This window comes from Engystomops pustulosus, chromosome 1 (genome assembly GCF_040894005.1).
Source record: "Engystomops pustulosus chromosome 1, aEngPut4.maternal, whole genome shotgun sequence".
Classification (NCBI taxonomy): Eukaryota; Metazoa; Chordata; class Amphibia; order Anura; family Leptodactylidae; genus Engystomops; species Engystomops pustulosus.
Window position 1 is genome coordinate 243,438,640 of NC_092411.1, and position 21,971 is coordinate 243,460,610.

Below are 21,971 nucleotides of genomic sequence, written 5' to 3' on the forward strand. Positions count from 1 at the left end.
CACAATTATGCCATGCAAATGTATTAGAATTATGACCATACTTGTTATATAAATAGTAGGCGGTTTATTATTCCGTACATTCAAATATGGTATAAAACGTATTTTCCATTGGTGGAGAAATTAGTCCATGTATGTACAGATTAGAATACCACAACTTTAGTAAGACAACCGAGTAGATGATATAGTATATGTCCACACTTGTTTTTAACATATCTATACTTGTTTATGTTTCAATCTTAAAGCATGTTGATAGCATATGGGGAGGAAAGGGCGTAACAATGCAACAGGTGATGACAATCCAATCGCAACCCACTTCCATCTTTTTAAGTCTGTGAGTTTGCCTTTTGTACATCATACAGCCATGAGGAAGGACGCATAGTGCGTTTGAAACGCGTCGCTGATGTATATATTTTTTAAAACTGTTACGCTGGAAAAAGTTTTTGTATCCGTGACCAAGGTCCGTCAATAAAAACATGGAGTTTTTAACTTTCAAGCATTGATGTCTAAATTCCTGTAGCTGGGTCCAGGTCTACAAAACAGCACACAGGCCTTCACCCCAACACATAGTTTGCAAGCTAAGACTTAAGGCTTTCTTCTAAGATCCAATACAGCCCAGGACGTGCCGAGCTCAGCGCTATTTTAAAGCCACATCCTTGGCTGCCAGGACTACAGGAGGAGCGAGAAGTTGTGGATAGAGATGGATTGTCATTGGAGCTCCTCCGCTGGGCCCCCGATTCTTCCTCTTCAGGGGACAATGGAGGGAAGCTACAATCCAAATTTCTCCATCTTTCTATTGTATTGTTGAACTCAGGACGCCAATACGATTAAAACTTGTGATACAGCTGGGATCAATAAGTTACTGCTTAAATTATCATGTTGGCACTTGGCGACATATAAGTGGGTTTCAGTTGTAGCTTGGGCACTCGGTCTCCAAAAGGTTCGGCATAGAGGCTCTCGTGTTGATTGTATAGGTTTGATCATGTTTTCATACATTTACAAGAATTAAAACCTGCACAAAATGTTTTATTATTTTGCCATCTTCTGGCACTAATAACTTTTTCATACTTCGGTGTACGGAGCTGTGGGTTATGTAATTTTTTTGAGACTTTTGATGACGTTTTTAATGCTAACATTTTTAGGACTGTACGACCTTTTGATCACTTTTTATAGAATTTTTTATATTTTTCAAAATGGCAAAAAAAGTGCTATTTTTGATGTGGGGCGCTATTTTCCGTTACTATATTTTGATTGATCGGACATTTTTGGACTCGGCGATACCTAATAAGTCTATGATTTTTACTGTTTATTTATAAAAAATCAGTGTATCGGGATTTTCCTCCTCAATCATTACAATGTTCTAATCGCAAAATGTAATCAATGGGTTAAAACGAGACAGCCTTGGGTCTTCGAAGTGCCGACCTTTGCCACAATTTTTTTAAGCTGCCGGCAAAGCAATGGACGGGTTAACACCAATTACGGGTATTACCGGTAAGTGTTTGCTGCAATATGCAACAGAGCCCTCTCCATGCACCCGCACCCGAAGTGTGACGTTAATATCCATTAATATTTTTTTTTCTTTATTAATTTACGTTATTCATCATTTCATCTATGTTTTCATTTTTTTTATTTTAATTCTCATTGTTTCCCACAATTATCTACTGTGTCAACTTTTGACAATTCCATGACTAGGGAGGGGTAGCAATCTTGCTGTTGTTTAACTGAAACCAAAAGAGCATTGATTGTATGAGACCATTGAACTCCTTGGGGGGCAGATGCAGCACTACTTAAAGGAAACCTACCATCAGAAGTCTACCTATTAACTGATGGTTCCTATTAACCTACTATCCTACCTCATCCTATAATGCTTTTTAAGCTAAACTAAACTTTATCTAACATGCCCCAGTAACCTCTGTGATCCCTCCTTCCTGTGTGTTCACTGCACGCTCCTCACACTGCACCCATTTTCCCGACTCCATCGGAGCTCAGCGCAGCGGCTCCAGCTTCAGTGCCGACCAGAGCGTCACTATATGTGTGTGCATTAGTACTGAAACCGGAGCTACTGTGCATGCAGTAGCACATTCCTCCCAAACTTTTGACCTAGAGAAAGCGAAAAATGAAATGCCCCTGCATGAAAATAATAAGAAAGACATCTAAGTGGCCCAACTGCTATGGAAACATCTACAATAATGTCTCCCAGCGGAGAATATAGCTTAAAATATGTCCCTCCACTGAAAATACCTGCGATGCTTATACCAAAACTATAAACTTGCAAAGAATTTAGCAAAAACATATGTCTGTGTTGGTCCAGTCCATCCTGCTCTTCTTCCTGTAGTTTCCTCATTGCTGCCAATCCTTCTCCATCAGGTAGAGAACCTCACGGCAACTTCTACTTCACTCCAGAATTTGCAACCCGGGTGACTGTGGCCTCTGGAGAACATCCCGAAAAAAATAACAGTCAATATAATGTCCCCTAGGTAACAGCTAAGTGCCCCCTGCATGTACAGATAATATACTGCGATCCATCAATATACAATAATATATACTTCCATATAATTTTTCCCACATTAATCCGGTAGCCCTAGCACACTTCCTCAGTATATAGGTAGCCCATGCCCTGAGTACACATCCAGTCAGAATCATAGTCACTATAGCCAGCCAGTCCCCTGCACCCTGTAGTATATAGGCAGCCGACACCCCCTGTGGTATATAGCCAGTCTGCCCACACCTCTGTAGTATATAGCCAGCCTGTCCCCCTGTAGTATATAGCCAGCCAGCCTTGTAGTATATAGCTAGCTCCCTTAAGTATATAATAATAATAATTCTTTATTTACATAGTGCACACAGATTATGCAGGGCTGCACTGAGGTTGTTATTATTATTAATATTAGTAGTATTAGTAGCTAGCCCCTAGTAGTATATTGCCTGCTCCCCTGTAGTATATAGCCAGCTCCCACTAATATATATTCAGCCAGCCCCTCCTGTAGTATATAGCCAGCCTGCCCCTCCTGTAGTATGTAGCCAGCTTGTCCCCCTGTAGTATATAGCCAGCTCCCAGTAATATATATCCCGCCAGCCACAAAGTAGTGTATAGCCAGCCTGTCCCCTTGTAGTATATAGGCAGCTCCCCCTGTAGTATATAGCCAGCTCCCCTGTAGTATACAGCCAGCCTCCCCTGTAGTATATAGCCATGCAAAAACTACGCCAGCGTCCTCTCACTGCGTCATAGAGGGGGTTGGCTGGCTGCTGGGGTCAGGGATGGTGCCCGAGGATGGGAGGCGAGGGAAGCGCTCTAGACAATACCCTTTCCTAGCCCCCTTCCCAACCCTGTTCCTGTCCATAATCCTTCTCTTACTGTGGCTTCCTGTCATCCCCCCACATATTTTGGTCTCTGTCCTCCATCCTCCTCCTTTTGTGGCCCCTCTTTTCCTCCTATTGCTGGTATTAAACCAAAAAAATTTGTGAACTTCCCTCTTTCACTCGCAGGATTCCCACTTCCTGCTGGGCTCTGAATGTGACTCGGAGAAGGGGGTGGGGCCACCCACGGGGGGCTACCTCCTCACTTGCAATGCTAAAGAAAAGCCAACATTTGACAAGATAGCAGGGATGTCATGGTTTACACAGATGCAGAAAGCCATGTAGAGAGAGCAGAAAGAACTAGAACAACTTTTCTCACTCTAAACATGAAGACTTATCCAGAACACCTGTTCAAATCTTGACAAGTAGTGTAAAGGACCAGGAGGAGGTGGGACAAACCAAGAAAGGGCATCCTGGGACAATCTCCCAACCTCCTGGGATGTCACAACAGCGGTTGGATGCCGGGACTGTCCTGCCGAATCTGGGACTGTTAGGAACTATGTAGGAGCAGGCTGTGAACACACAAGTAGAAGGAATCACAGAACATATTTGTGGGCGTGGAGTAACCTTTGCTATAACTGCCCGGAAAGGCTACTTCAGCCCCCAGTAACCTCTCTGTAAAATTTGAACATTGGGTAAAGTTTATCTTAGAAAGCATCATAGGATTAGGGCTTAGTAGGTTAATAGAAAGGTACCATTAGATCTACCTGATGGAAGGTTTTCTTTAATCCACCACGGCCATACGTGGCTTAGCAGGAGGGAGGATCAGAGTGATGTCAATGGCTGGCTGCTGCCAATATTCACTCCTGTCCCCTGCATTTAGGGGGAAAAAGAGAGCAATGGCAGATGTATCACACTGTATAAGCATACTGTCTGTGCCATACACTGTAAGGTTGAGAACCCGCCCGACGTGCTCTTACAATGTATACACAGAAAACTTGTAAATAATGAAAAATAAGTAAAAGTAAGAAAGAAATTCCAAACCACCTTTACCTTAGAATGGAAATAAACATAATAAATATAAATATGTTATGACATATCAAAATATAAATTAATAAACGACCAGTGCACCTTGTTACAGGAAAAAAGTCAAAATCGTCACTTTGCCATTTCAACAAACATAAACATTTTAATACAAAGTGATCAAAAGGATGAAGAGTCTCCAAAATGCCAGCTCATCCCACACAAAATAACCTTACATTGGTCTGTACATTAGTATGAAAAAGTATGTGATGTTAGAATATATGTCATATGGCAAAAAGATTTTTCTTCTTGAAAGAGCTTCAGATTTTTTATAAGAAAATCAATAAAAATGTGGTATCTTAGCGATTCTACCTACCAAAAGAATAAAGGACATCATTTGGCGTGTAAAGTTAAAGCTGTTATAACAAAACGTGTAAGAAAATGATGAAACAGCATTTTGTCTGTTGTTTTACATTTGCAATTCTTTTTAAGCCTATGAGTAAAAAGTACCATATATACTCGAGTATAAGCCTAGTTTTTCAACACAAAAATGTGCTGAAACCCCCAAACTCGGCTTATACTCGAGTAAAAAAAAATATAGGTTTTTGTGGTAAAGTTAGGGGCCTCGGCTTATACTTGGGTCGGCTTCCAGTATACTCGAGAATATATACGGTACACGACAGGAAGAAAAGAGAGCGGGGAGCTGGATGTTTCCACTGACGTGCTTTGCTTAAGGAAGTAACAGAATAATAAGCCGTGAAAGCATCCGATATAAACATCACCCTGGGAGTGTTTATTAAGAAAAGCCTAATCCAGAAAAGGGAGCGGTTACATTTACAGTCAGTAAGCAGAACAGGAAGCTACTGGAAAACAATCAGAGCTACTGTACATCTTCCACCAGGTATGTAAAGTTCTCTTTTATTAGATTACAAAACGGCAAAATTTATATAGTTTAGCTATTTTCTAATACCTTTAAACAATTCTAAAACACTGCAGACAATCTCTTCCATAGTTTGGTGACTGTTCTGTTTCTTGGCCATAACTTGGCACCAAAGATTTTTCAGAGGTTTTTCTATGGGTTTTAGATCAGGACTCTTTTCCTTAATTTTTTCTGTTTCAAGGAACTGTTTTACTCGTTTTGCTGTGTGAATGGGGCGTTGTCCTGCATGAAAATTGCTGATTGAGTGAAGAAAGCAAGAAAGGAACCACATGTTGTTGAGGAAGGTTCTGATACACACATGCCATGTAGCTGTATGAGAGGTCCAATGACTTCTGCAGAAAAGATTCTCCAAACTGTGACACTTCCTCCACCACCTTTCACTGATTTCTTTCAACTCTTTGGTGGTTATTTATCATTAAGATGATTCTTTGGGACAGTTCTATGTCTGTGTTTGGAGCTCAGTTGCTCATCAGATTCTTTAAAGTAGCTTTCGCTTTGCTGTCTGGGATTTTTTTTCAAAAAGTCTCAAAATGCATAAAAAGTCCCAGCACATACACCAGCAGGGGACTGGAGTAACTGTACGACTTATTGCAAGTTGCAAGTCCCAGTCCCAAGTCATGATTCTGGCTTTGCAATAGTTCTGTGTTTCACCGGATTAATGAAGTGGTAGAAATAGTCCTGCGTGACTTTTTAGCTGTGAGAAGTTCCAAATAAAATGAGATTTATTTTTAGACTTTTTTATGCTAAAGCAAAGATAAACAGCCAAATAAACTAAACTTGCTTTCATCAAGAAAATTAATGGTAGGACCATTTCTCCTTTGTCCACATCCTCAGTAAGGCTGAATCTAGTCTTTTGATTCTTTCTGATAATGTGAGATATTGTCACTGCAAAATGGGCTTTCAGTCCGAACGCTCCTAAACCTCAAGACGCTGCATGATGAGACAGATCCTTACCCTGTTCGGTCCTGAGTTGAAAAGCGAACAACCAACTTCTCTTGCTATGGCTGTTAGGGTCACCCCTTTGGCCTTTATTTGGACAACCTGGCGCCGGAGGATTTCAGTCACTCTGGAACATCACATTTTGTCTGATAGTTAAGAAAATTAGCAGCAGGTGCCGCCAGATTAACACCCATAACTTGCAGGTATCTGAAAGTGTTCTCTAATTTTGATCAGTGTTCTTTAACAATTATCTCATTTACATTTTTATCATGTGCTCTAGACTGAATACAATTTATGAAATTAGCTTGAAGGAGTTGGACACTTTACCACATGTTTTTTGAAATGTAAGTTTAAGGCCCGTTCCACACTTGCGAGTGTGATGCGATGAACTCACATCACACTCGCAACGCATGCTGCCGGGAACGAACGGCCCGAACGCTGCACCGTTCGGGCTGTGCGTTCCCGGCAGCATGCGTTGCGAGTGTGATGCAAGTTCATCGCATCACACTCGCAAGTGTGGAACGGGCCTTAGTGTGGAGGGAAGGATATTACCACTATAGACTCACCGGCCACTTTATTAGGTACACCATGCTAGTAACGGGTTGGACCCCCTTTTGCCTTTAGAACTGCCTCAATTCTTCGTGGCATAGATTCAACAAGGTGCTGGAAGCATTCCTCAGAGATTTTGGTCCATATTGACATGATGGTATCACACAGTTGCCGCAGATTTGTCGGCTGCACATCCATGATGCGCATCTCCCGTTCCACCACATCCCAAAGATGCTCTATTGGATTGAGACCTGTTGACTGTGGAGGCCATTTGAGTACAATGAACTCATTGTCATGTTCAAGAAACCAGTCTGAGATGATTCCAGCTTTATGACATGGCGCATTATCCTGCTGAAAGTAGCCATCAGATGTTGGGTACATTGTGGTCATAAAGGGATGGACATGGTCAGCAACAATACTCAGGTAGGCTGTGGCGTTGCAACGATGCTCAATTGGTACCAAGGGGCCCAAAGAGTGCCAAGAAAATATTCCCCACAACATGACATCACCACCACCAGCCTGAACCGTTGATACAAGGCAGGATGGATCCATGCTTTCATGTTGTTGACGCCAAATTCTGACCCTACCATCCGAATGTCGCAGCAGAAATCGAGACTCATCAGACCAGGTAACGTTTTTCCAATCTTCTACTGTCCAATTTCGATGAGCTTGTGCAAATTGTAGCCTCAGTTTCCTGTTCTTAGCTGAAAGGAGTGGCACCCGGTGTGGTCTTCTGCTGCTGTAGCCCATCTGCCTCAACGTTCGACGTACTGTGCGTTCAGAGATGCTCTTCTGCCTACCTTGGTTGTAACGGGTGGCGATTTGAGTCACTGTTGCCTTTCTATCAGCTCGAACCAGTCTGCCCATTCTCCTCTGACCTCTGGCATCAACAAGGAATTTCCACCCACAGAACTGCCGCTCACTGGATGTTTTTTCTTTTTTGGACCATTCTCTGTAAACCCTAGAGATGGTTGTGCGTGAAAATCCCAGTAGATCAGCAGTTTTTGAAATACTCAGACCAGCCCTTCTGGCACCAACAACCATGCCACGTTCAAAGGCACTCAAATCACCTTTCTTCCCCATACTGATGCTCGGTTAGAACTGCAGGAGATTGTCTTGACCATGTCTACATGCCTAAATGCACTGAGTTGCCGCCATGTGATTGGCTGATTAGAAATTAAGTGTTAACGAGCAGTTGGACAGGTGTACCTACTAAAGTGGCCGGTGAGTGTACATCTATTAATATTTATGCTCTGCTTTCTTGATATGTAAAGTTAAACCTAGGACACTTAGGACATTTGTGGGTTGTTCTGTAATTTTGATCTCCAGATTGTGTGTGTGTGTGTGTGTGTGTGTGTGTATATATATATTTAATGGTTCTGTCCTTTAATTATTTACTATAACACATGTGGCACTCCCTGAAATGATTACACACAGCATGTGATGCACATGGGTAAGACAGTGCAGAGTTAGACCAGACAGAGTTCTGCTGCACAAGATTCATATAAGAGCCTGATGCAGGATGATAAATCTGGTGTAAGACTCTTTAGTGGTACTTTGCACATAATATTAGTTGGCTTAGTTTACAGCAGAATATTGGAATTGGCATTATTTTTGGCAAACCGCCTTTTTTTACATGAAACCATGCCCTTTATCACAGACCAGACCCTGTTGTTATTTCCGTTGTAAAAGTGCCTGAAAACTGTCTAAAACCCTTGATAAATCTGCTGCAGACCGTTTTTTTGGTGCAAATTGAAACAGAATTCAAAAGACTTTGAAGTAACAGAAATTGACCTTATACACCACTACCAGAATGTTGTCAAACAACTTAACACAGATATTTCTTTCATGGCCCAGTGTGATGGCATCTACTAGAAAATTCTAACTCTTCCTACTTCAGATTGCCCTGTTTACTGTAACAGGTGGTCTTACATCTAGGAAACTGGCTAACTGGCTCTCCAGAAGCTTGGTCTAGACATGATGTCTATCGCAGCAGTGGGGGTATTCTGAGGTAGGGAGAGCTAGAATTAATTTATAAACTCTCCGCCTCCTAGACTTTTTACAGTAGATTCTCTGAACCTCTCAGCATAAATTGAGTTACTAAACCAATACAAGTAATTTGTCACGCAGTTTAACACATTCTAGATCATGTTTTTTTTTTGTTGTCGAACATGGTGACAGCATCCAAAATATCAACGTTGAAGTGAGATGAAAATTGACTGTATAAAGTCACCAAGGTGGAGAGTGTATGTGTGAAGTCAAGCTCAGCATGAGGACAATTGACAATTTAGTGTCCAAGGACATCACAAACCAGCTCTCCTGAAGTCACACGAGGGGTGCCCACCAGGGCTGCCCCCTCACCGCTCTCCTTTATGCTAATGTTGTGGGATGCAGCTGAAAGAACCATATGACCTACCAAACTCCTTCCACCAGAGCCGGATTATAGGCGGGGCTCCCGGGGCTCGAGCCCCGGGGCCCCCACCATCTTGCCCCCCCAGGGGGCCCCCACCAGATCGCGCCCCCTGGGCCCTGGCTCCTCAGCCGCCACCTCCCAGAGCTGTGCGCCCGACCACCCCGCCTCCCCGCATATCCCTCTGAATGGCCGAGCCGTCAGCCCCCCGGCACAGGTTCCCGCCTCACTGCCCGCCCAACTCGCTGCATGGCCTCCCCGCCCGCTCGTAACTCCGCTCCCTCCTCCCCAGCCCGAACAAGCGGCCGCCCTCCGCTCCCCAAACCCGCCATAAAAGCGGCAGTCCTCCGCTCTCCCCCCCACCCCACCCCCACCGGCGGAACAAGCGCCCTTCCACCGCTCCAAACCCCCCCACCCCCGCCCGAACATGCGCCCGTTCTCCGCTCCAAAACCCCCCGCTCCAAACAATCGGCCGTCCTCCGCTCCCCTGCCCCACCGGCGGAACAAGCGGCCGTCTTCCGCTCCCCCCCCTCCCCCGCCCGAACAAGCGGCCGCCTTCCGCTCCCCAACCCCGCCAGAAAAGCGACAGTCCTCCGCTCCCCCCCCCCACCGGCGGAACAAGCGCCCTTCCACCGCTCCAAACCCCCCACTCCGAACAATCGGCCGTCCTCCACTCCCCCGCCCCACCGGCGGAACAAGCGGGCGTCCTCCACTACCACCCACCCCCCCTGCTGGAAGAAGCGTCCATCCTCCGCGGAATAAGCAGCGGCCGTCCTCCGCTACAACCCCCCCCCCCCCGGGCGAAACAAGTGGCTGGCCTCCGCTCCTATTCCCCCCCCCCCCCCCCCCCGCGGAACAGGCAGACGTCCTCCGCTGTTTCACCCTACACCCCCCCCCCGCTCGAAGAAGCGCCCATCCTCCGCTCCTCCTCCCCTGCACCCAACCCCCCCCCCCCGTCCAAACCAGTAACCGACCGACCCCCCCCACGCCAAACACGAACAACCCCGAACACCCACCTGACGCGACGGCCGGTCATCCTAAAAGGGTAAGTATACACTACATATGTATTTATCTGTGTTTATAAATTATGTATATTCTGTATATATACTGTGTTTATATGCATCTACTGTCTATATATGTATATACTGTGTATATATGCATCTACTGTGTATATGTGTATATACTGTGTATATGTGTATATGCATCTACTGTCTATATATGTATATACTGTGTATATGTGTATATATGCATCTGTCTATATATGTATCTACTGTGTATATATGCATCTACTGTGTATATGTGTATATGCATCTGTCTATATATGTATATACTGTGTATATGTGTATATATGCATCTACTGTCTATATATGTATATACTGTGTATATGTGTATATATGCATCTACTGTCTACATATACATCTACTGTCTATATATGTATATACTGTGTATATGTGTATATATGCATCTACTGTCTATATATGCATCTACTGTGTATATGTGTATATACTGTGTATATGCATATATACTGTGTATATGCATCTACTGTCTATGTATGTATATACTGTGTATATGTGTATATATGCATCTACTGTGTATGTGTATATACTGTGTATATGTGTATATATGCATCTACTGTCTATATATGTATATAGTGTGTATATGTGTATATATGCATCTACTGTCTATATATGTATATAGTGTATATATGCATCTACTGTCTATATATGTATATACTGTGTATATATGCATTTACTGTTTTTATACACGCATATATATATATATATATATATATATATATATATATATATATATAATTGTTTATATGCTGTGTATATGGTATGTATGTATATGCTCTGTATTCTGAATGTGTGTGTGTATTTCCCGTATGTCTGTGAAAATGCTGTATATACTGAATGTGTGTGTATTTGCTGTATGTGTGAGTTAGTTAAATCTGTCCTGGCTTCCCAGACCTGTGTCCTAAGTTCTCCGCAACCTCAAGTACTTTCCTGCATTTACTGTGCTCATACCCTGTGGGTAAAGAGGTATTGGGTGCAAGTCCGTAAACAACTGTTCAACAGGATGGTTGTATTGGTCCCTGAGGACCCTTATTTATGCCTTCTGGTGGACCCGGGATTGTTCATTCTACCACGGATTGTGCTTTCATTATTGAAGCCTTGTACTGCGCTAGGAAAACGGTGGTCAGATTCTGGATGGCTGGATATCCCACTACCCTCTACCCTTCATCTGGGACAAATGGCTTGATTTGCCATTTACAGCTGCCCCAGACATTCCTACTGTGGAGATGACTTCTTGTTTGCTATGGCTTATGCATGTTGTGGCAAATGTACATTCATTTTGGATTCATGCTATATGTTGGGTCCTGCAAGACCATTCCTTATTTGCTTTATTCATCATGTATCCTGTCTCTCCTTGTTTCCCTGAATAAAGTTTATTGTTGATTAAAAAAAAAACAAGAAGAGACTCTGCACAGGAGCGGCTTCTGCGGAGGGTAAGTAGGCGCTTAGTGACGTTTTTTCACAATGTTGATACTGGGCACCAAATAAGATAAACACAGTTACAGAAGTAAAAAATGCACGGCTGAAGATGTCTAACGTAAAACAATAACCTACTGGTTTTTCCCGTTCCAGTGAAAGGACAGAGAAGGAAACTGTGATTATGGCAGAAACTGCAAGCACTGGCAACTCATCTCTTGAAGCTGCAAGGTAAATGGCATCCATTATTCATTGTGAACAATGTTCCTGTGTATCCAAGCGTTTCTGTCCTGTGTGCCAGTCCGTTCCTGATCCGTGAGCTGTGTTCCTGATCCGTTTGCCAGCTCCTGTGTTCCCACAGAATTTTACAGAATATGGACAAATACTGCTACATGCAATTTCTATAACATGGCTCTGTATTCAATCAAAAGCCAACAGTGAAAAATGTACCCAAAAATATGATATTAAAGTACTGACAAATTATTTTTTTCTCCTGAAAACTCAACCATGGGGCCCTGATGTGATGCTAGTAGACAGGGGTTCACCTAAACTCTCTGCTACCCGAGGCGAGTTATAGAATGGCAGCCCCAGGTTATTTTTTTAAGTGGGTTCTCCATGCAGTTTCTCACACCCATGCTGACTTCAGGTGTAAAGAGACACTATTTTTAAGTGGACAAAATCGAAAAAAGAGTGTGGAAATGCTCACCAGTTGAGATATGGGGAGATAATCATAGGCAAATTACAAAAATTAAATAAAAAGAACAAGTGTCTTGATACACCAAGCATTCTCCAGGCACTGGAAGTTACTATTGGTTACTTAAAATAAAAACATGAACCACAAGTAAGATATTCCTGGGGCCCACACGATATACAATATAAAACTCAAACTAAAAATATATGGATGTAAAAGGCATGAATCAGAGAGTTATTTTTTATAAAAATTTTTATTGAAAAAGTTCTAATAAACATGTACAATACCAATCCTCAGTATACATATATACAAATAGATACCATATAAATTACACATTATTGCACATATTACTAAAGTGACTTCTAAACTTATAATACCCATGCCACCCCCCTAACCTCCCACCCTCTCCCCCGCCCACACCAACCCTACAAGGAGGATGGGGTGAATCGAGACAGACCCATATGAGCCGAGACGGAGAAAAGAAAAAAAAAAAAGAACTTCAAAACTTCAAAAAGAAGGAAAAAAAGACAACATTACTCTCTCTTAATTGAGGGAAATCCTGTCTTGTATGCCCACACACCAAACCTTCTTCCATTTGTTTATAAATCCACCTCTTACTGCAGTTAGTTTCTCATAGCTTTTACATTATTGTACCTCTGTCATAAATTCTCCGTAGTACAGGATTTCTGTGCTACCCCATTTCCTAGCAATGATCACTCTAGCCAAAAAAAGGAGTTTATGAACTATCAGCCTTTTCCTAAACTCATCTCTCCCCAAGTCTATGAGACCTAGGAGCAAGACCCGGGCTGAAAGAATAAGTCTCAAATTATAAGTACCATTTATATAGTCCAGTATCCTACTCCAATAAACCCTCAAATTCTGACAACCGAATGCTACATGAAGAAAATCTGCATTCTCCAGGGGACACCTCCGACAATTAAATTGTACTATCCTATGATTCCAAGACTTAGAGGACAGTCCGATACCCTTATAACACAATTTCCAGTGCTCTTCTGATATCTCCCCCACTTGCATGTGCCATTTATTCCTCGAGGGATGAACCACCCCTTTCACAAACCCGTGCATAGTATATTTATACATCTGTGAAGTCACCATCTTCCTTAAACTCGTACTAATCAGAAATTCTATTCCTACATCTGTGCATATCGTGAGTCTTTCTTTACACAGCACCGCATTAAATGCATGATGCAGCTGCATAAACCGAAAAAAACTCGAATCCAACCCTGTGAAACGATTCACAAACACTGTATAATCGCATAATTGAGACCTGTCTAAAATTTGTGAAAAAAACCGAACCCCCTTCTTAAACCAATGCTCACTATCCGGAATAGATTTAAATTCTTTAAAGTGAAAATTCTCCCATATTGGGGTAAACCACAAAATTTTTTTATACCTTTAACTTTTTATATGTCCCCCAACATGTGAATATTCTTATAATTATTAAATCTAAGTTCCCCACTTTCTAACAAAGAAAAAATGGAATCCCTACTTCCCACACTAAGCTCTATTAACCTACCATAGGCACTGCAGTTCTTTCTTATGACTAAAAAAGCTAATTGAGAAGCCAGAAAGTAACCAAAGAGGTAGGGGACCCCCAGACCTTCAAGAATTCTGAACAATTTCCCGGAGAGCCAGATCGGGGATACCGCTAGAGGGTAAAGAAGCTGTGGGCGGAAGATCATTTTAACAATAGCTACCCTATCAGCTCTAGAAAAGGGCATTTTTATCCATCCCAAGATGTTCCTTCTTAGCTTATTAATAAGCGGGTTTATATTTAATTCCACGTACCTCCCAAAATCCCCAGAAACCCATATTCCTAAGTATTTAAAGGACGCACCCCTTTCTAACCGTGAAATAGGGAGATCTTCCTCTCTTCCCGCGCCATCTAACGGTAGAGGGACTGGATTTTTCTCGGGATTAAAGATCAATTGGGGAAAATCAAACCCATCCACCAATTTAATGGTATGGAGTCATCTGAACTCTGGATAGTCAGCAAAATATCATCCGCGTAAAGCGAAATCTTGTCCCTCTCTCCCCCACACCCCCAGCCCTTGATGTGGTCGAAATCACGAATCAAGATGGCCAGAGGCTCAATAAATAGGGCAAAGAGGAGGGGGGAGAGCGGACATCCCTGCCGAGTCCCCCTATACAATTGAAAGGGCTCAGAGAGTAAACCATTAACGCACATCCTCGCTATGGGGGAGTGATACATGATCTCAACCCACTTAGCAAAGACCCCACCTAACCCGAATCTGTCCATCACCTTCCATAAATAAGGCCACTCCACCCTGTCAAAAGCTTTAACAGCGTCTAATGACAGGATGGAGCAGTCCCCTTTGATTCCCAATTGCATATCTGAGAACAACCTATGAAGGTTATGTCCCGTACTCCTTGACGAGATAAACCCGTTTTGATCCGGGTGAACAATTACGGAGATTACCTTTTTCAACCTGGAGGAAAGAATTTTTACTAAGATTTTTATATCGGAATTCAATAAAGAGATACGTCTATAAGAACCCATCTCAACTCCATCTTTGTCCTTCTTAAAGATCAGTACTATGGCGGCCCCCGTCATTGATCCCCGTATCGCTCCCTCTGCGAATGCTGCTGCAAACACCGTTTCTAGTATTGGAGACAGGACATTTTGATACTTTCTATAGAAGGCAAAAGGTAAGCCATCTAATCCAGGTGCTGAATCTGTTGAAGTCCTAATAGCTTCCAGAATCTCCTCTACCCCTATAGGATCATTCAGTGGGAGCCTCTCTTCCTCTGACAGACTAGGGATAGGGATCGACTCCAAAAAGTTATTTAACTGACTATCCGTGTAGCTTGCCTCGGATGCATAGAGCGCCTCATAGAGGAGCCTGAAGCTCTCCAATATTGCTCTTTGATCTTGGACCAATTTCCCAGTATGATCCAAGATAGCGTGAACCCCCTGGCGACTACTTTTTTTTTAAAGAAAGTTAGCCAGAAGTTTGCCCGGTTTGCCCCTCTCCGCATAATTTCTATATCCCTTAAAGAAGGCTCTATTTTGAGATTACTCTGTCATGAAGGTGGTATAAGCCAATTGGGCCTCCAAGAACTTATCTCTATCTGCTTCCGTAGACGTAGCAGCCCAGAGTTTCTGGCTAAGGTCTAATTCGTTTTTAAATTTAAGCTCCCTCTGCCTGAATTCCTTTTTCTTCCAGTTGATCTCTGAAAAAAAGATACCCCGTAGATAAGCTTTCAATAAATCCTACACCATCCCTGGTTCCCCACTCCCCAAATTACAAGACCAAAATTCTTGAATCAATCTATTGATCTTCTCCTCATTATTCAGAATTGAGAGCCAGTGAGGGTTAAGTCTGAAAAAACTTCCTCTTTCCAAACATGTTTCCCTCTGCATCCTCAAAAAGAGGGATATCGGGCCATGGTCAGAGACCGCTATAGACTCATACTTCATTCTCTCTATAAATCCAAAAAAAGCGTCATTAGCCAAGCATAAGTCAATCCTGGAGAGAGATGAGCGAGTCCGACTAAAACAAGAAAATGCAGGTTTATCCAAGTATTTAGTGCGCCAGACATCCTTAAGTGACCAACTCTCACAAAACGTTCTTAAGCCCGAAGACCCCCTATCCCTATGCCCGCCTAGACTGTTCAGACTACGTCTGTCCAGGTCCCCATCGAAAACTGTATTAAAATCCCACAGGACCAGGATCGGATTATCCTCTCTGTCTTTAGTAAACTGGGTTAACTCATTTAGAACTTCCATTGAAAAAGGAGGCGGGATATAGATAAAGGCCAAGACACACAGGATTTTACATAATAAACAAAATAAGAAGATGAACCTCCCCTTTTTATCTGTCTTGACCGCTAAAATTTTTATATCCACCCTATTATGAATGAGAACGGATACTCCCCTGGAGAATGCGGACCCACAAGAGTGGAAAACAAAAGATGCCCACCTTCTATGAAGCCAGGCCATAGTGTCGGGTGTAAGATGTGTCTCTATTAAACAAACAATACCAGGCAAATGTCGGGCCACTATATCATTTACAATACAGCGCTTACGGCCATCGTTCAGGCCCCTGACATTCCACACAAAAACCTGAGTAGACATAAATTAATTAAAAAAAAAAAAAAAAAAAAAGGAAAAAGAAAAATTCCCTTTGCCGGCTCGGTATGTCTCTCTGTCCCACCACTCCGGTCCTTCCCTTCCTTCGGGGACTCTCCACTCCCTCCCCCAGATTTTCTCCCAGAAGCTTTTGGAGGCATTTTTTTTTTCTATTCCCGGCCCTCTAAATTAAACCAGATTATATATACACACTTATCAACACGGTTAACCTACAACACTCAAGTTCAATTACAGAGAACAGAAAAACAAAACAAAGAAAACAAGTTTATAGACTGAAGTAGCCGCGGGGGACCTGCAGAAACCCTGCTGCAGGTGGGGTAGACGGAGAAAACAACCAGCAAGTTATTATCAAAGTCCGCTCCGGCAAAGAATGAAATAGTCCAGAGAGGGGACAGAGTCAATGGCACCCGAGACTTCCTCCCTTCTTCCCTCTCCTTCTTCCCCACAGAGAGGATAAAGTTAGTTAGTAGGTGTAATTAGTAGGGAGAAGACACTGACCAGGGTTTTTCGGATAAAAAGCATTGATTAGCAGCACAGTCAGAATAGTAAAGTTTAGTAGACAAAAGCAGAAGCAAGGGGGTAGCAGTTATATGTCGTTAGAAAGGGCACAAGCCAGTGTAGGGAACCTCCACACAATAGGCCCCAAAAGGACCACAACTCCTGCGACACGAAGGTACCTCACCACCAGCTACTCAGACGACCCTTGGATCTCCCTTGGTTCTCCGACTCCAAACCACGATTCCAGGCACATAAAGGAACCATCCACGGCGTCGAACAGCCCACCGAGATGTCGACAATGGGCCCTCCAGCCGAACAGCGTCCTCTGGAGGACCACCCGACAGACCGATGCTGAGGTCCACTCCAGCTCTCACATGGAGCGTCCGGCAGTCCAACATGGAATGCGGCCCTCGACTCCGGCCCCACCTGGAACGCCAAGCCTCTGCTCACTGACAATCGGCCTCCACTCCAGCTCTCACCTGGAGTTGAGACTGTTTCTCCGCGTGCCTCCAACCTCAGGGCATGCTCTAGACGCCGGACCAGAGGAGAGCCGTCACGGTACTGGGCCACTGGCTCGGCCCGGCAGCCCCACCCCGGGCAGCCAGAGTCCGCTCGGAGCCGGCACCAGGCCAGAGCAACAACCTGCCAGCGCTGCCAGGGAAAACGACCTCCGTTACCTCAGCGGCATCAGCGGCACGGCTCGCGGGCAGAGCGGGGGAGAGGGGGCGGGTCCGGACGTGCGTGCGTGCACGCGTCACGTCATGCCAATCCGGAAGTGAATCAGAGAGTTATTAAACAATAGATTGTGACACCCTTCCTCAGCAGAAGGAAGGAACAGAAGTTCCGAAATGTGTTCAGTTTATGTCCAATATTCTCAAGATTACTTCCAAGGTTGTCCCATACGGAAAGAAAAAGAGGATATCGATAAGCCAAATAAATCTTCTGCAAGTGAAAGATACTACAGTATTCACTATCTACGATACGAACTAACTAGCAACATCTGTTTTCCTACAGTCTGCGACAAAGCCAAGTTAACCGCAGTGTAAGGAGATAAAGGCATAATGAACTACAGGTCTCAGCGCAGCAAGAAATCTTTACAGCGCAGGTGCAAACAAACTCTGAGCCTCGCTCTGGCGGATGACAAGCTCTCTACCTGAGACCCGAGTGGAGAAACACATACTGTGCGGATGCTGTCCGCTTGTTGCAAGGACTGGGTATCTTATGATATACTTATTATGAAAATGAGGATTATACCTTTCTATAAAAACATGAGTTCCATTTTTTTGTGAAAGTACCAAATAGGGACATTATATGCATTTAATGCATATATTCAATGTATAGATTGAACCTAGATCTGGAGTTGCGATATTGAACAAGGATTTGGAGTTGTGATATCGTGTGTCACAATCTATTGTTAAATAACTCTCTGACTCATGCCTTTTACATTCATATATTTTTAGTTTGAGTTTTATATTGTATATCGTGTGGGCCCCACAAATATCTTACTTGTGGTTCATGTTTTATATGGGATTTATATTTTAATAAATAACCAATAGTAACTTCCACTGCCTGCAGAATTCTTGGTGTAGCAAGACACTTGTTGTTTTTATACTGTTTTTAAGGTGCAGGTCCTACTTTGTAGCATATAACTGCACCCCCGACGCTTTCCCCTATCTTGCTGTAGATGGTGCTGCCTGAGGCAAGAGGCTCAACTCACCTCATGGCTGGTGTACCACTGGTAGTAAAGCTGGAGACCCAACAATGCCCCCCCCAAGTCTAACACCGCACTACAACTATAAAATTTTCCTTCTAAAAATTTTTTTTTCAACTATAATTCACATCATTGCATACTTATTGTATTAGTGATAAACAACCCTAATGGTAAAATATCCTGAGAGTCTTGGGGAAAATATGTTTTTTTTTAAATAAAAAGCTTAAAAGAAAGTCTTAATAAAAGTCCTAATTTTCCCAATCAAAATAAAAGTTCCAAAAAAGTAATTGGTGTCAAAAATTTTGAAATGGCCTAAAGATTGATATTTAAGATTGAATTACATAATTATTTAACTCACATGGTAGGGGACTTAAAGAAATTAAAATAAAAATAATGCAGAATGTCCAGTTTTTTTCATCCTACCTCCCAGCAAAAAGGGAATCATTAAAAAGTATGTACCCAAAAGTGTCACCAATGAAAAAAATCAATTTTACAAAACTTCATACAACTCTTTGAAAAGTTATGGGTCACAAAATATATTGACACTTTTCACTTTTTGTAAAAGGGTTTCTTATCAGTAAAACTATTCATTACTATGATACCGAATTTGTATAACTGAACTAACAATATTCCTGCAATATTTATTGCATTTCTCGTCATTGTCTCCCAGTTAAAGCAAATAAAAGTTATACCTCAGTGAAAAAATAAAAAAATCATCAAAAATAAAAAATTCACTTTAAAAAAAAATACCCCTCATAAAGCCATAGCGATTGAAAAATGAAACTGCAGGTAATATAGGCACTACAGAGAAGGGGGGGGGGGGGGCCCAGGTCAGGTTGGTACTACAGTATTACCATTCTGACACCTCTGTTTAATACACATGTACAGGGCATTCCCTTATTAATAATTTCTCCCTTTGTTTTCACAGTGATGAATGTAAATATAACCTGGATTATCCAGAAAAAGGCCTCTGTCTGATCATAAACATGGAGAATTTTTCTAGTGGTAAGAATATGATTTCTGTATAACATAAATAATAGGCACAAGACATGGAAAGAGGCAAAAGAAGTTCCACTGTCTTCCATTATGCTTTCAGATGGCAGAATATTTCTAATTGCAGTTTTGTTCTTCTGATTATGGGGGCTGCCATCTTACCTGAGATCTAGTAACAGCATTTAGTGACATGCTTTACAGCAGCCGACTCATTGAGGTTTATGGGGTGTTTCCTGGTCATGTTCTGTGCAGATAGGAGATGAAAATAACCAGTCACATTATCTATTGGCAGTAGTGGAGGCATTCATAGTGTTTCCAACTGTCCTGGATTTGGTAAGACAGTCCTGTTTTTCAGTTGGGTGTTTGTCCCAGTTTGCCCGGCACGTTTCCTCTGCGTCAGAATGTAGGAGGCAGAATTCAGAGGAAATGTGAGGGACAAAGCTGCTACCTCCCTCCTCCACCTTCTCCAACTACAGGTCCTTAAATGTGCTGTGGGGGCACCATAAGAATAGGGAGCTGCTGTGCTGGGGGACACAGTAACAAAGGGAGCTGCTGGAGAGGGTACAGTATGAAGGGGAGCTGCTGGAGAGGGTACAGTATGAAGGGGAGCTGCTGGAGAGGGTACAGTATGAAGGGGAGCTGCTGGAGAGGGTACAGTATGAAGGGGAGCTGCTGGAGAGGGTACAGTATGAAGGGGAGCTGCTGGAGAGGGTACAGTATGAAGGGGAGCTGCTGGAGAGGGTACAGTATGAAGGGGAGCTGCTGGAGAGGGTACAGTATGAAGGGGAGCTGCTGGAGAGGGTACAGAATGAAGGGGAGCTGCTGGAGAGGGTACAGTATGTAGGGGAGCTGCTGGAGAGGGTACAGTATGAAGGGGAGCTGCTGGAGAAGGTACAGTATGAAGGGGAGCTGCTGGAGAGGGTACAGTATGAAGGGGAGCTGCTGGAGAGGGTACAGTATGAAGGGGAGCTGCTGGAGAAGGTACAGTATGAAGGGGAGCTGCTGGAGAAGGTACAGTATGAAGGGGAGCTGCTGGAGAAGGTACAGTATGAAGGGGAGCTGCTGGAGAGGGTACAGTATGAAGGGGAGCTGCTGGAGAAGGTACAGTATGAAGGGGAGCTGCTGGAGAAGGTACAGTATGAAGGGGAGCTGCTGGAGAAGGTACAGTATGAAGGGGAGCTGCCGGAGAAGGTACAGTATGAAGGGGAGCTGCCGGAGAGGGTACAGTATGAAGGGGAGCTGCCGGAGAGGGTACAGTATGAAGGGGAGCTGCTGGAGAGGGTACAGTATGAAGGGGAGCTGCTGGAGAGGGTACAGTATGAAGGGGAGCTGCTGGAGAGGGTACAGTATGAAGGGAAGCTGCTGGAGAGGGTACAGTATGAAGGGGAGCTGCTGGAGAGGGTGCAGTATGAAGGGAAGCTGCTGGAGAGGGTACAGTATGAAGGGGAGCTGCTGGAGAGGGTACAGTATGAAGGGGAGCTGCTGGAGAAGGTACAGTATGAAGGGGAGCTGCTGGAGAAGGTACAGTATGAAGGGGAGCTGCTGGAGAAGGTACAGTATGAAGGGGAGCTGCCGGAGAAGGTACAGTATGAAGGGGAGCTGCCGGAGAAGGTACAGTATGAAGGGGAGCTGCCGGAGAGGGTACAGTATGAAGGGGAGCTGCCGGAGAAGGTACAGTATGAAGGGGAGCTGCTGGAGAGGGTACAGTATGAAGGGGAGCTGCTGGAGAGGGTACAGTATGAAGGGGAGCTGCTGGAGAGGGTACAGTATGAAGGGAAGCTGCTGGAGAGGGTACAGTATGAAGGGGAGCTGCCGGAGAGGGTACAGAATGAAGGGGAGCTGCTGGAGAGGGTACAGTATGTAGGGGAGCTGCTGGAGAGGGTACAGTATGAAGGGGAGCTGCTGGAGAAGGTACAGTATGAAGGGGAGCTGCTGGAGAAGGTACAGTATGAAGGGGAGCTGCCGGAGAAGGTACAGTATGAAGGGGAGCTGCCGGAGAGGGTGCAGTATGAAGGGGAGCTGCCGGAGAAGGTACAGTATGAAGGGGAGCTGCCGGAGAGGGTACAGTATGAAGGGGAGCTGCCGGAGAAGGTACAGTATGAAGGGGAGCTGCCGGAGAGGGTACAGTATGAAGGGGAGCTGCTGGAGAGGGTACAGTATGAAGGGGAGCTGCTGGAGAGGGTACAGTATGAAGGGAAGCTGCTGGAGAGGGTACAGTATGAAGGGGAGCTGCTGGAGAGGGTGCAGTATGAAGGGAAGCTGCTGGAGAGGGTACAGTATGAAGGGGAGCTGCTGG

The 21,971-nt window shown here is 43.9% G+C and overlaps 1 protein-coding gene across 1 annotated transcript in view; it reads left to right on the forward strand.

Annotated features, from left to right (window-relative positions):
* The first annotated feature begins 5,136 nt into the window (after positions 1-5,136).
* Positions 5,137-21,971, forward strand: part of LOC140076456 (caspase-3-like) — a 30,168-nt gene continuing 13,333 nt past the window's right edge. The window contains exons 1-3 of the mRNA XM_072122985.1: positions 5,137-5,218; positions 11,804-11,878; positions 19,611-19,687. Of these exons, the coding sequence (XP_071979086.1) occupies positions 11,832-11,878; positions 19,611-19,687 (124 nt within the window). The 5' untranslated portion in view covers positions 5,137-5,218; positions 11,804-11,831. The remainder of the gene's footprint in view (positions 5,219-11,803; positions 11,879-19,610; positions 19,688-21,971) is intronic.